Below are 16404 nucleotides of genomic sequence, written 5' to 3' on the forward strand. Positions count from 1 at the left end.
CATACATACAAACATGCACATTTATACATACAGTTTTAAAACGTTTACAACAACCGTAAACGACCCAAAAGGCACGTAGGTCTATGTGTATTTGCGTATTTATTTGTTTATAATATATAGCGTGGATTATAATATAATAAACAGAGAGATTACCTCTGTCATGGACATTATTTCTAAAAAAATAAGATAGAAAAGTTGTCTGTAAGGGTGGTCCTGACGTCACAGGCAAGCGCCCTGAAGAACTGTAGTTCGTTTGTAGCCTAATGTTAGCTTTTCAGTTCTTGCGTTTGCATTAAAGATCCAAAAGTGTTCAAAGTTGTATTTTGGTGTGAGGATTATCTGACTGGACAAAACGTGTACGTGTAATGAACAGTGTTTGAACACAGAGCTTATTATTTGCAATCTTCGAAAAGCCTATAGGAAAATCCTATAGTGATTTTATCGAGGGAACCAGTTTTATGCTAGCAGCCGATTCGCCTACAAGGTGACGTCATAGTTCCTCCACTCTATTCCAGTTCCCTCTCTTGGAAGCGTGTCCGCTAAAAAAGAGGAAGAGGGTAAAGTCTAGATCGGATACGCGGCCAGCCGGAAGTGCAATATGCACATTAATATAGCAGCATTTTTTATGACACTGTATAACAATAATTAATATTTTTACAGTATTGTGACAGCTGGGTTAAGGGTTGGGGTAGACTTTAAAAAATAAAATTTATTGGGTAATTTAATAGATAACATAAACAATACTCGGTACAACTACTGTTTTTACCTTACTGTGACAGTTGAATTTAGGTGGACGTTAATAAAATACAATAAATCAGAAATTTAATAAGTAATACAAATTAATAACCTCCGACCGCAAACGTATCCGATTCCGATCTAGCAACAACCCTAAGAGTATGCAGACACATCCAAACATAATAAAGGGACTAAGCTGAAAAGAAAATGAATGAAATAAAACAGATTTTAATATGAAATTCAGCAAATAAACACCCTTAATGTGTTTATGCCTCTATTAATATTTTCTTGGTAATGTTTACTTTCACCGTCTCATTTTGGGAAACTCCTGAGATAAATATATCTCTCTGAACTTTAATAATACACAGATATAAAATGCTGCACTTGACATCTCCTTTATTCAGGCGCAATGACTTCTGGGACTTTTCGAGCAAGTTTTGTGCTCTTCTGTATAGGTGCATCCTTGATATCCAGAACACATTGGGGATCTTCACGTGTCCTCTGTTCTTGTGGTCTTGAGTTTTAGAACTGAACTTTGGTGGTTGATATTGACGTTACACGAGAACACAAGCTCGCTGAAGAACCAATATTAAGAGCTGTCAGTCAGGCCAGGTTCTCCTCTCTCACAATCACAACGATCACCCTCAACTGAATTCTGATTAGTCCCGATCCTGCACGTTATCACCCCAGCACCATAAATTCCACTGCCACTCTACACTCAGCGTCCAGCCTTGTTGCAATAACAAAGGACTGCACTCCCCATACGGTCAGTGTCTATACCTCTATTGAAGTAACTCACCTCTCTCTGTTCCTTGTGATCTCCAGTGTGTGCGTCTCTTTTCTAGTGTTGGTCTGTCCTGGTTCCCAGTCTGGCTGTTGTTTGGTCTCCGTATCTGGCTCTCTGTGTTCCTGGCTCCCTGTCATCATCAATCCGGTCGAGCAATCTCCATCCAGCAAACTCACGTGTCTATGTTAAACTGCCACCCTATATAATAAACATATACTTACCACCCTGGTTCCCGAATCCTTCTGACACATACAGGGCTACTCATTTAAAAAAGTAACTCTAAAACAGTCACAAGTTGTACAGTAAGCTCATTTAATTCAAATATGAGAACAATGTTTGTACATCTAAAACACATTTAAAATATTTTGATGCATTTCATATCATATAAAACAAAACAATGAATTGTTCTTCTGGACTTCCAAACCTCAAAACACATGAAAGATTTGATAAGAAGCAAATGTTCATTAATCTTATAATTACATAAATATATTCTAAGAATATTTATAAGGCCCTCCAATTTAAGATGTCTGCTGTTCTTCAGAGCTCTTCTGAATAATTGAGATCCCCTCCATATCCAGATCCACCGAATGAACACTGAAGCAGCCAATGCCCTGTCAAAACAACACCAGTCAGAAACAAACAACCTGCTACAAGCAATTATACTTTTCCATTTTAATAACAGTTCAACATCATTTAATACAGAGAGAAGTGCAAGGACATGAGTTTAGAAAGAGTTTTCACATGTCCTCATTGTGTACCTATTGAACTGGCTCAGCTCCTCAGCCTCACCTCTATGTTAGTGAGAATCTCCTTCACGGTCTCCTTTTGTTGAGGCTCGCGGGTGAGTAAGAACAGGAATCCTCCTCCTCCGGCTCCTGCCAGACTCTGTCCTAAACTGAGCGACTGAAGAGCGTTCATCATGGATCTCACAGCCAGTGGTTCACAGCCTGGTGCCATCAGCTTCTTCTGCTGCCAGTATGTGTTCATACACTCGCCCAGTCTGAACAGAGATCCTGACAGAGAAACAAATAAAAGAGTCTAAATCTGGCCATGTAGTCCAAAAACATATCCTAATTAGCAGTAAAGGCTCGTTCACATGGGATGCAGCAAGCGGTGGACTCGTCGTGCAGCAGACGCTTTTTGTCAGAGAGGACGTCACTTTTGTATTTACTAAAAACTAAATAAATCAATGGAAATTTGCCCTTGTGTCATTAATTATTGTCATTATTACTGTGATTTTTTAATTTCATTTAGCACCAGTGGAGTTATTTTTGAGGAATTGCCGTGCTTTAAGCAAATGTTTGAGGAAAACAATTTTAAAGACGAATTAGAAGGTTAATTTAGCCTAAAGAGCTTCGCTATAAAATGTGAAACAAACATTATTTTATAAAAGTAGCAGTAATTATACACAGCGGGGAAAATAAGTATTGAGCACGTCACCATTTTTCTCAGAAAACATATTTCTAAAGGTAACTTCGCTTACATTTTTACCAAATGCTAGTAACAACAAAAGAATCCATATATGCTAAGAAAACAAATCTAATTAGTTTACAAAAAAGCTATGTGTAATAAAATGAAATGACACAGGGTAAAAGTATTGAACACATGAAGAAAGGGAGGTGTAGAAAGGCAGTGAAAGCCCAGACAGCAGCTAAAATCTCTCAGTAGTTCTTCAGCAACCCTCAACCTTTCGTCGGAGTAAATTAATATCAGCTGCTTCAGTCCAACATGTACATTAGCAGGATGATAATATTGTAGATGGATGCTACATTGCTGTGAAATCATCCTTTAAAACAATCCTCTCATCTGTTTTAAGCTTTCCGTTATGAGCTCAGTAAATGTGACACGATTGGTTTTTTATAATCAGTTCTCTGATTTATTGAAACCAACACAGCTGACGCAAAGCTCACAAAAAGAAAAAAATATGTGTTTTGGATACATGTTCAGCACTTGCGCGCCATTCCACACTGTGAAAATGCCTCAAAACCCATTCACAAAGCTGCTGAGACATGTTTTTACTAAAGAATAGAGAAAAGTTTGAAGATGAGGGTAAAGGCTGGATTTAACTAACGTTAGTGGCTATAGATGTCAGCATGCTTACTAACTATTCCCACAGTGATTGGCTGATAGGGAAGAGGTCTCTGTTAGAGATATATTCAAATCAATGTTTTAAAAAATAGATATGTGACTAATCATCTGTAGTATATGTTGAGTTAATGGTCAGCCTCTTAGATGAGCACTTCTTGCAAAAAATAAGTGAATTTTTCTTTCTAACAATTAGTCTTTTTTCAGGCTAAACATGTTCTAAATATACATTGTAACTGTGATGCTAAATAATCAACTATTTTGAAATCGAAAATATAAATATTTTCAACCTTTATATACCAAAACAAAATACAAATATATATATATATATATTTTTTTTTATATATATATATATATATATATATATATATATATATATATATATATATATATATATATATATATATATATATATATATATATATATATATATATATTTTTTTTTTATATATATATATTTTTTTATTATTTTTTTTTTTATATATATATTTTTTTTATATATATATATATATATATTTTAGAAAAGACATTTTTTATAAACAGCCTTTTAATTAAAAGAGTAGAAAATTCATGGCAGATTAAAAGACCAACATAATTTAATGCAAACATTCATTCATTCATTTATTTTCCTTTGGCTTAGTCCCTTATTTATCAGGGGTCACTACAGCGAAATGAACCGCCAACTATCCCGGCATACGTTTTACACAGCAGATGCCCTTCCAGCCACAACCCATTACTGGGAAACATCCATACACTCTCACTCACAGACACAAAGTCTAACACTACGACAATGCCAACTGGCCCAGCAAGGACTCAAACCAGTGATCTTCTTGCTGTGAGATGACAGTGCTAACCACTGAGCCACCGTGCCACCCTAATGCAAACATACATTTATTATACAAAAAAAAGCAAGAACAGCAGTTACTTCTCGCCAAAGAAACTGATGAATGAAAACAAGGAAATAATCAAATCAAAAACTGGAGTTGAAATTACCTCAAACCCCCCATACAATCAAAGCGTGAGATTATGTGTGAAGAAATAATTGCAGCTTTCCCACTTTCCTCCAAAAGCAAAAGCAAACTGACTGATAGTTTGTAAATTGATATCAGTGACTCCTCATGTTTCACAGATTTAGAGGCTAGATTTTCACCCTAAATCACTTGAAAGTGTGAAACATTCTTAGAGCACACATTTATTGTCCTTTTAGGAATCCCATTTATTTTTAATCTAAGATTTTCTCCTAAATTGAGAAGTGCAAGCTAGATTTAGCACTGAGACGTTTTGAGAAGGAATTTGTATGCTCTCCCCGTGTTTGTGTGGGTTTCCTCCACAGTCCAAACACATGCGCTATAGGTGAATTGAATGAACTAAATTAGCTGTAGTGTATGAGTGTGTGAATGAGAGTGTATGGGTGTTTCCCAGTACTGGGTTACGCATTTTCTGTGTAAAACATATGCCGGAATAGTTGGTGGTTCATTCCACTGTGGCAACTCCTGAAATAAGGACTAAGCCGAAGGAAAATGAATGAATGAATGTTTTGTGAAAACAGCCCCTGCTTTATGTGTGTTTCTCACCGTCTCTGCAGGCTTCAGCACACTTCTCTGCATTGCTCACCAGCTGCTCTGCGTTCTGTACGATGGAGGGTAAACGAGCATACCAACTGCGCACCACATCCTGCACACACACAAACAAATCCAGTGAAACCTCCCACACTCTTCATCACGTCTCCTGGTCAGCATCAGCCGCTCGTACCTGCAGCAGGTTTCGTGCTAATCGTGTCTTTCCAGTGTAAACCAGTAGAAGATGCTGCTGCAGGACAGACAGGAAGTGTGGAGTCAGAGAAAGCGGCTCTACTTCCACTCGCAGCGGCAGCTGAGCTGCAGATCGGGCCACTTTCACTCCCCCAAACAACCCGCCGACCTGATCCTGCCATCCTCCACCTGAAAGACAAGGCAAGTTTTGTTTATATAGCATATTTCACACACAACGGTCATGCAAAGTGCTGTAAGACATAAAAAGAAGATACACAAGATAAAAAGAATGATAAAATGTTCACACAATCAGTACACGACATAAAAAATAAAACAAACATCAAATAATCACACAATAAGCATAAGAAATAAAAACAACAAAGACTTCAAATAAATAAAAACAGATTAAAAGTGTGTCAAACACCAATAAATGTACACATTGAGATTCTACAAAGAACTCCTAATCCCACAATGAAAATATATGATATATTTATTTTAAAATGTAACTCCGACAGTGCAAATCCTAAGATTATTTGATTTTATTAAGACTACTTTTGTTGTACAGTTCACATAAAGATCCACAAGGCCTGGAAATGAACATAATTTGATGCGTTCATCTCTCAAGTCCTCGGTTTGAGTAATCACAGGAAAGACAGAAGCCAAATCATATGTATTTTGAGCCAGAAAAAGATTTGATCCGTTCATTTCTTGAGTCCTCGGGTTTGAGTTATCTCTCTTTACATGCTATCACGTGATGAACAAACGACTCAAAAACCTGAAGGCTCGAAAGGTTGATGCGTTTACATGCAGTTTGTACAGGGATTTGTACACGTAACATTCTGTAGTGCATTTATGGCTCGTTTCCACTGACTGGTACGGTACGGTATGGGTCACCTTTATCAGGCTTGCGTTTCCACTAACAAGGATACCCTTTTGGTGGGCGTGGGGTATGACAGAAAGTTTCAGTCGACGTCATTCTCGCTCGAGGAAATGTCTACAGTAAAGCTGTACGGGTCGCTCACATATCATATGAGAAGCACTTCTCACAAAACAGATGCTTTACACACATAAATACTCGTGTATAATGTTTATTACTAACTTTTCTATGAACGTGAGTTGATTATAACTGCAGATCAATGACAGTGCGAAACAGCCTACTGTAACGTCTGTAATTATATTAAATAAATAAATAAATTAACATATATAAACACATACAGCCCCTTACAGGCTCCGATATGTTATCAATTACAGAAGAACTACATATAGCAGACATTTCGTCCGTGTTTAGGTTCAAAAGCAACACAAAACATAGCCTACAGTCAGTGTAAACCTCTTATCTGTGTCTGTAATCTTCAGCAGCACATGCAGCCTCTGTTACAGTAATTCCGTCATTCCCGGTTCATATTAGTCCAAAAGGTGAAGATAATAAGTTAGTTATACATGGCATTTTGTTCATGTTTGCTGAAAAATAATGTGCTCCTTTTTTTCCGGCTTCTCCTTTGTTTCTTCACGCTTCACTCTCGCGTTTGTCAGTGTCTGACAGGATCAGGTTTTAAAAGCACGTCAATAAACAAGCGCACATTATTATCATCAGCTCAAGAAGTTTGTTATTTCAGATATAGACGCGCGCCGAGCGCGAGGAAGAAAGCGAAACCGCTCGCACTTCAGACTGCCTCGTAAAAAAAAAAACTACGCGGCACAGGGTAAATCTGCTCTTCTTCTTGGCTTTGTGGCTGTTTATCAAGACGACAAGGTTTGTTTGAGCCCGGATCGACGATGGCTCGTTATTATGTGTATATATAATTTCGCTGTAATCTCTCGGCTGTGCATGTATTTTAAACATGGCGGTTTTTTGTTTTCATTCTGGCTTGTTGCGTGAGCGAATGACGTATCTCTGTAAACCAATAGAGTTCAGCTGCGCGTCTAGCTCCGCCCTTTGGTACCCTTTCTCGTGTTTGGTACCCTTTCGAAAGGGTGCCGAAAAAGTGGTACGGTAGGGTTCGGTTCGGTACGCTTTTTGACAGTGGAAACGGCTATAAAAGCGTACCAAACCAAACCGTACCGTACTGTACCACTCAGTGGAAACGGGCCATTATTATAACATTTTAATGTTATTCTGGCAAATTGAACGAAATGACTCGAAAAAAGATTCATTCATCTCGATGAACAAGACTCAAAAGTTCGAGTCAGTAAAATGATCTGAACTTATCACTAGCATTTAGCAGGGGCGTAGCAACCGGGGGGGACGGGGGGGACACATCCCCCTCACTTTTTGGAAACAGGTTACTCTGTCCCCCAACTGGCCCACACGTTTTATTTGACCTATGGCCACAAGTGTTCTCTGATTTGTTACTCGATTTGAGTGAACGATCACTCAGCCAATCACAGTGCGAATCTCCTGAGCGTCTGCCACGAGCTTCATTCGTTTACTTTGTAGTCAAAGACAGGGATGATGCGGAAGGGAGCAACAGCTACAGCTGGGTAAATCACTAACGTTACAGAATCCTACTTTTTTTATCCGTTTTGAAGTGAGAACCGTAAAGTCCCTGGTGCTGGTGTCTTGTCTGGCGCTGAGCCAGAGAAAGACAGCGGGGTTAAGTTGGTTTTGTTTTCGGTATTCCTGACACAATTAGCGACAGACAGCATTAACTAAAAAAACCTCTCAGCCTAAAAAGATCTAAACTGTATTCCCTACAAAAAGACAAAGCTGGTTATGTTTCACAGCTGTCTTGCTTTTTTCGCTCGATACGAGCAGTGCTTGAGCAGTCGCAATATGCGTTTAGCCAGAGAGAGCTCGCGCTGACCTAAGCTCTCAGTAAGGGACCGTCGGAAAAGTGCTTCTTTTTTTCGTTTTTTTTTTTCAGAAAACAAGACCAACTTAACCCCGCTGAGAAAGACGTGTTATATTATCACAATTATGCAGCCTTTTTAACCGCCTAATGCTTAATTTATGATTTAGACATGTAAATACACACAAGTACTAGTAAAACAAGAACTTTAGCATTTGTAAAACACACAAGGAAGTCTAACAATCCATTAAAATATAATTTGCTGATGTGTTTTAATCATATTAGATACACATACTGAAAGTAACTATAAAGTTGAATCTACTCCTCTCTAAGTTCACCAACCACGTATGTACTGTATGTGTATATACAGTATATATATATATATATATATATATATATATATATATATATATATATATATATAATGTGTGTATAAAATAAAAATATTTTCACACAGAGTAATGCTTAATTTAAATGTGTGTGGTTCTGTTTATATGTTGTTACTATTAATATTTTGTAATTATTTTAGAATTTTGGTTAAAAGATTATTAAACAAACTTTATTGCTAATAAATCATTAATCACTTTTGGGTGACCGTACAGCTGTCCCCCCCACTTTTAAAATGGCTGTTACGCCCCTGGCATTTAGCATAAATATATTTTATGCAAAGACAATTTATTACTATTAGATTAATTCGTTTTTCAAGTAGACAGCCAAATGATAAAATATATGAAAGGATCTTTAAGAACCACACACTCTTTCATGGAAGAGCTTGATGATGAGTTAATAATAATGATAATAAAATAATTGAGTAATAAAATCCTGGTCTGGTACCGGTGGTGAGGATCTGCTCCAGGTAAAGCACATCATGAATGAGAGAGTTTGTGTCGCAGCTCCGTCCTGTGCATCTGTACACTGCAGAAAGAGCTGCTCCTGCCAGAATACTGCTGGTGCCTGGACAAATACATACGATCAGAAGGAATTTATTTTAATATCGAATGAGTACAAACATAATTAATCTATTAAACATAACGCAGCTTATATATAAAATTGAATTACAATAAAATATAATAATACACAATAAAATACTGTCTTTAGATATCACAAAAATAGAATTTATATCAATAGTTACATAGTAATTTTAATTAAGTCTAATAATTCTAATATTATTATAAAAAAATCAAATATGTATAATAAATGACAATATTTTAAAGTTTTAAAGTAAATAATAATTGTTTAAAATCTGCTACAAATTTAGTTTTAAAAATAAAAAAATATATATTAATTATTATTATTATTATTGTTATTATTTAGCAAATTTATTAATAACAATGATGTTAATACAAATAATATTAATAATAATTATTATGACTAGTACTAGTAGTAGTAGGATTAAATATCTATTTAAGAATTAGTTCATTTTTCGAGTCCTCAATCAGGTTTCAGTCAGTCGTTCATCATGTGAAAGACAGAAGCCAATCATATGCATTTAGAGCTGTAAAAAGATTTGATGCGTTCATCTCTCAAGTCCTCGGTTTGAGTAATCACGTGAACGACAGAAGCCAAATCATATGTATTTTGAGCCAGAAAAAGGTTTGATCCGTTCATTTCTTGAGCCGTCAGGTTTGAGTTATCTCTCTTTACATGCTATCACATGATGAACAAACGTCAAAAACCTGAAGGCTCAAAAGGTGAACTAATCATGGGTGCTTCAGACTGTGTGCATTGGTTAAGCTCATATGGGACTGTTTCTGACGGGTGCTTGATTCTTTATTATGCTCACGACGAGAGCCATTAAACTTTCGTTGCGTAGCACCGTGAAACTACACAAAGAAACAACAAAAATCAATAAAAACAACTCGTATACAGAATAATATGACAAATAAAGATATAATGCACAGAGCGACTTATGAAAATGAAACAATGAAGTATATGAAGACAGTTTGAAACAACTAATAAGAAGGCTGAGCTCACGATTAACATATACATACAAATGAACTCATGTGGCTTAAATATTAACTTCACATACCTCGCTCCGCTTTCCCAAAGGGTTCTATTAAATAAATTGTGCAGGATTAAGCCTCCTTTTTTCCCATAAATCACACAGCAACGTGTCTTCTCTTCGCTCCTGCTAGCCTGATTAACCTATTAGTCACCTAGGCTACCGAAACACGTGACATGCTCTGATGCTCTAAAATTATTTAAAGGGATATAGTGATTCAGTGGTCACTTACATGTCTAGAGCTAATCATAGATAAAACACTAGATGTATAAAATTAAATATTATACATCTGCAACAAATGTAGTAAAAAAAATTAATTAAATTATTATTATTAATGTTATTATTTAGCAACTTTAATAATAACAATGATAATAATACAAATAATATTAATAATAATTATTATTACTAAGTTGTAGTAGGATTAAATATCTAGTAAAGAACATTACACACAAGTAATGGAGTTAAAAATAAATTATTAAAATAACTATAATCACTTCTAATTCTTATTACCACAATTATTACTTGCCTATGGGAGAAATTACTACGAATAATAAACACTAGGAAACCGTCTTGCTCTACAAACAAGTGTGTTCATAATACATAAAAAGCTGAATAATATAATAAGAAAGTATCAGTTTGCAACATCGAGCAGCATAACGAGCCGCTTTTAATGTCTAAAAAGCAACGGATGTTAAAGGAAGTCAGAAAGATTCCAATGGCTCCGCCTGATCGTACGTGAAGAATAAGGTCAATACAAAATGTGCTTTATTAAACCTATTACACAACATGCAAACAGTAATTGAGTCAAAAGTATTACAAACCCACCGAGTCCAGAGCCGTGCGGTAATGTGGACCAGCTGTGGATCTCCAGTCCGCCTCCCCAGCGCTGCAGCAACTGCTCTTTCAGAGAGACAGAAGACGACACACACACCAACTCACTGCACACACACACAGCCTTTAACAGGGCACCTGCAACACAAACACACAACATTACACTGATGTTTCCACATGCAGATTTTGTACATCGGGGAAAAAATATACGGGGGCTAATAATTCAGGAGGACTAATAATTCTGACTTCAGCTGAACATCTAAAACACACACACAGGTGTCATCTGACCTGGAGCGTGAGGCTGACAATAGTCCTCCAGGTCAGTCAGCTCCTCACAGAGTGTTTCAGTGCGGATGCTGCAGGCCGGTTCACCGCTGGTACTGACCAATAGCAGATGAGGCTCTGAAACACGCCGAACTCGAGCTCCAATGGGACGCTTTCCATCCACCCTGATGGCCACATTGACCACCAGTCCACCGTGTTCAAACGCTATAGGAGGAGTGTCACTCCAGCCACCTGATGATGGAAACACACACAGACAGGTTTGTTTTTGTGAATTGTGGGGACTTTTTTATTGGTTCCTGTTGTGTTTATACTGTACAAACTGGATCGCCAAATATCCACCCTATACCTAAACAAACATGAAACACATTCTGATTTATAAACCTTTTGGAAAATGGGATATCTGCAATGTCCTCATAATACATTTTCTTGCAACACCTGTGTCATACCCATGTCATTATACAAGCTTATGCTATTGTCAACATCACACAGCAGAGTCTCTCTGATCAGATGACTGTAGTTCATACCTGACAGATCCAGTCGAGCAGGACACTCCACTTCCTGCCATTCTCCCAAGGGTGGCATCTCTGCTTGGCCAATGACAACAAACTGGCGCGCTGACATCACTGCCTTCCTCAGCAGGATCTGCCCCGCCCCCTCATAATGCCTGGCAGCTCTCACCAACAAATCAGCTCTGCAGAAATCATCAGTGTTGGGTCCAATTAGTCACAGAGTTACTAGATACTGTAATTAGATTACTTTAAAGATGAAAAAGTAAAGTAAGAGATTACTTTTCAATTTTAGGTCATTTAAGTACAGTTACTTATAATGTACTAGCCTTAAATACTGTTAACTTTTAACAGTTGTGTATAAGTCAATTTAGAAAAGCAGAGGAGTTGTGTTTTTTGGTTCTACAGATATATTTAGCAGAATAATCATTTTTTTAAGTTTTTTTATTTATTTATTTTTTAAATCTTTTTTTTTTAAAGGTTACTGAAAAATAGGATCTATTAAAGGGCACCGATGGTGAAAAATCTACTTTTCAAGCTGTTTGGACAGACATATGTGCATGTATGGTGTATTGACCGTCATATTGGGGTGATATTAACACACCCAGTCCTTTTTTTTAAATTTAGCAACATAAAAACGGTGGACCAATTGGAGCTGTTTCAGATCGACCGCAACTTGACGTAGGAGTGCGGTCCCCCCGCCCACCAATATTGATTGACAGCTGCGCGTATTAACATGTCCCGGTAGTCACGTGTATAATCATATCAACAAGAGAGGATGAGCGCAAAGCAACCGGGAATAAAAGGTGTGTTCAGTTCGCTAGGATCATCAATCATCATCAAATGTTATCAAGAGTGAGTTTCACATGTTTAAAATGTTTTAAAACAGAGCATGTGTGTAATGAATTACAGCGATTTAGCTTAGCTTTACTTCATCAGCACAGCCGCGTGTCAGAACAATTATAAAAGAAGACGCTTCAATCCCGGTTTGTGGACGTTAAATCAGGTTTATTTTGTACATCAACATAACAGATATCCATACAGCAGTGGAGATTAACCTGTATCCTGTCACATATGCGTGCAAAAAGAGTGCAAAGCTAAACGGGTGCTCTGTCTGTCTGTGTGTGTGTCTGTGTGTGTCTGCTGCGGTGTGTGTGTGCGCGCGTGAACTTTGTGTGACCCTGAAATGCAACTGCACAATAAATACTAATTGGTAAAGCTCTTACTGTAGTATTTCTCACAAAAGCTATGTGAGATCTGCTTCCTTCAAGTCTGTATGATGTCTGACGCTGCCGAGGGAGGAGATTAAGGCACGTAGAAATGGTGGACGGGGAGGACTAGCCTTAAAGAAGCAGTACATCAAAACCGCCACCCAGTGAAAAAATGTATGAATAGGAATTTAATAAAACGTTTAATAAATAATCTGATGGGGGTTTTGAGCTGAAACTTTACACACACTTTCTGGAGACACAAAAGACCTATATTAAATCTGAAAAAAGGGCTAAAAGGTGCCCTTTAAAGGTTACATTTGGCAAGACGATCGAATGTGCTTATGAAACAATTAATTATTTAAAAATGTATGTCTGTGTATGGTATTTATGAAATATTATGGTATTTATGTATGGTTTTTATGAAAATATCATTGTGAAATAGTTTTGAAAATATCATTGCTTTGTGTTTTGGTTTTGATAATGTTTATTATTCTGTAATGTAGTGTTACATTATCAATAAAGCTAAAAGGTTCTGTCTGAGTCAAATTTAAAGAGTTAAATTTAATTTCTATTGTCTATGCACTAAAATTTATACTGATATTAAGTAGTATTGAGTAAAGTAATTCAATTACTAATTGAGTAATTAAGATACTTTTTAAACAGAACATTTAAATAAAGTAATTTATATAACATTTTATTATATAGTTCATTCTTTCACTTGTTTTCTTTTGGCTTAGTCTCTATTTCAGAGGTCGCCACAGTGGAATGAACTGCCAACTATTCCGGCTGTTTTACACAGCGGATACCCATCCAGCCGCCACCCAGCACTGGGAAACACCCATACATTCTCACATTCACACACTCATACACTGCGGCCAATTTAGTTCATCAATTCACCTACAGCGCATGTCTTTGGACTGTGGGAAACTGGAGCACCCGAAGAAAACCCACGCCAACACGGGGAGAGCATGCAAACTTCACACAGAAATGTCAACTGACTTAGCTGGGACTCTAAACCAGTGACCTTCTTGCTGTGAGACGACAGTGCTAACCACTGAGCCACCGTGCCTTATTATAGAATTAATAATTCATATTTTTAAGTAACTTACAAAACACTGGAAATCATCATCAAATGGTTAAAAGTATACATTTAATAAAAAACACATCAGTTCTGACCTGCTCAGCCAGCGCTCTCTTTGATTGGCTAGTTCCTGGACTCCTGCAGGTAAGTTTTCATCCTCGAGGTGTTTAAAAGCAGGAGCCCATGATGGATTCGCTGCTGGTCCGCTTCTCAAACCGCCTTTCCCTTCGCCAGCCAGACAGCCAAGAACATCCGCGATACAGGCCAGACAGCGGGCCGCTACTCCAAGATCACCACTGCTGTTTGCAGCAACTGAGAGCACAACAAACCTTAAATACACTCAAGAGTCTGCATATGTTCAAAATATGATCACCTTTTACCCTCATCTTGCACCTTTTCTTAAATTACACATTTTCTTACACCTTTTCCAAAGTCAAATTTAAGCATTTTCCAGATGCATTTTCAACATATTTCAAGTATGGCAAATTGCAAAAGATATCTACTCTGGGCAGTACTTAAGTTTAACCTACGACCTGTATGCTACACAAATTACAAATTTACATAGACTACATATACATACTTCATCACATTATATCAGATGCTATTTGGTATTGTATTCTATAGTATAGTATAGTATAGTATAGTATAGACCAGGGGCATCGCTAGACCCAATTTACTGGGGCACGTGCCCCAGTAAAAATCTCCAGTGCCCCAGTAAATGAATTGAGATATGATTTACTTCATATGCAAGTGTATTTATTAAGAGTGGTAATTCCGAAATAAAGACGTTATTCTTTATGTGCAACCGAACAAACGCTGGTGAAAGCAATGTGTTTAATCAAAAAGCAAACTGACGCATCTCCGCGTGTGCGCAGAAAAATTGCGCCTCTCCGCGTGTGCGCCTCTCTCACGCACTGCTCTTCTGCAGGTGTGAATCCCGGTAGTTAACATGCGCGCCAAAAAAGCAGCCTACTTACTTGTCACGCGTCGCTCATGTGTTGTAAAACCAGCGTGACAGCCTTTTTTGTTTAGCTAGTCGACAAAACTAAAGTTTAAACAATATGATGGTGATCTTACCTAAGCATGCCTCCTGATTTTTTTGTATGAAGCAAAAAGGAGGGATGAGGAGTCAGAGAGGTAAAGACTTAACGAACCGAATTCTCTGCCATGTGTCAAGTCTACAACAGATAATTCTATAACACATTTTTTTTGTATTTTATTGAATTGTCTATAGAATTTAATTCAAATGAAATTAATATTTATGCAAAATATTTCTTAAATGATCTCAGCATATCACTCCAGTTTTGTCTAAACATTGTTTTCCAGTTACATTTAACATTATTTCGAATAATAATTGTATTTTATTTATAAAAAATATTTCTTTAAAAAGATATATGTATATATATATTTTTTTTTTATTATTATTATATTTTTTTTGGTGCCCTAGTAGAGCTTTATGTCTAGCAACGCCCCTGGTATAGACCATTTCGACGTGGCGATGAACATTTCCTGCTTGTTGTCAAACTATTTTGTAACTGTAACAAGAGGCAGTTTAATCAGCTCTTAACAGCCATCATAACATTATTTATCAACATGTGGACCTTTTAGGATTCTTGGACACTATGGAAATTAAAAATGCAATACAGGAAATTAGAACCATTGTTATTGTTTACATCCCTTAAAATGGTCTATAGTATAGTATAGTATAGTGTAGTGTAGTGCAGTGCAATGTAGAATAGTATAGTGTAGTGTAGTATAGTATAGTGTAGTGTAGTGTAGTGTAGTGTAGTGTAGTGCAGTGTAGTGTAGTGTAGTGCAGTGCAGTGTAGTGCAGAATAGTATAGTATAGTGTAGTGTAGTATATAGTATAGTATAGTGTAGTGTAGTATAGTGTAGTGTAGGATAGTATAGTGTAGTGTAGTGCAGTGCAGTGTAGTGTAGAATAGTATAGTATAGTATAGTGTAGTGTAGTGTAGTGTAGTGCAGTGCAGTGCAGTGTAGAATAGTATAGTGTAGTGTAGAATAGTATAGTATAGTATAGTATAGTATAGTATAGTATAGTATAGTATAGTATAGTATAGTATAGTATAGTATAGTATAGTATAGTATAGTATTCTTAGGAATTGTATTTGGCCTTTTTGCCCCAAGCCGAACATTGATTTACTGTCATTGGCCCTTTTAAATGTAATTCACACACATCTTAAGGGATAGTTCACCCAAAATTTTTAATTCTCATAATTTACATACATTTCCAGTACTGGGTTGTGGCTGGAAGGGCATCCGCTGCGTAAAAACATTTGCTGGATGAGTTGGCGGTTGATTCCACTGATAAATAAAGGGA

At 36.9% G+C, this 16404-nt stretch overlaps 1 protein-coding gene across 1 annotated transcript in view; it reads right to left on the minus strand.

Moving 5' to 3' along the window:
- Positions 1 to 1883: 1883 nt before the first annotated feature.
- LOC130219331 (L-fucose kinase) overlaps positions 1884 to 16404 on the minus strand; it is a 33058-nt gene continuing 18537 nt past the window's right edge. The window contains exons 15-23 of the mRNA XM_056451710.1: positions 14159 to 14375; positions 11790 to 11956; positions 11269 to 11496; positions 10975 to 11118; positions 8982 to 9101; positions 5360 to 5547; positions 5182 to 5281; positions 2312 to 2535; positions 1884 to 2133 (exon numbers count right to left, since the gene is read on the minus strand). Coding sequence (XP_056307685.1) covers positions 2041 to 2133; positions 2312 to 2535; positions 5182 to 5281; positions 5360 to 5547; positions 8982 to 9101; positions 10975 to 11118; positions 11269 to 11496; positions 11790 to 11956; positions 14159 to 14375 — 1481 coding nt within the window. The 3' untranslated portion in view covers positions 1884 to 2040. The remainder of the gene's footprint in view (positions 2134 to 2311; positions 2536 to 5181; positions 5282 to 5359; positions 5548 to 8981; positions 9102 to 10974; positions 11119 to 11268; positions 11497 to 11789; positions 11957 to 14158; positions 14376 to 16404) is intronic.

Source organism: Danio aesculapii, chromosome 25, assembly GCF_903798145.1.
Source record: "Danio aesculapii chromosome 25, fDanAes4.1, whole genome shotgun sequence".
In the NCBI taxonomy this organism is placed as follows: domain Eukaryota; kingdom Metazoa; phylum Chordata; class Actinopteri; order Cypriniformes; family Danionidae; genus Danio; species Danio aesculapii.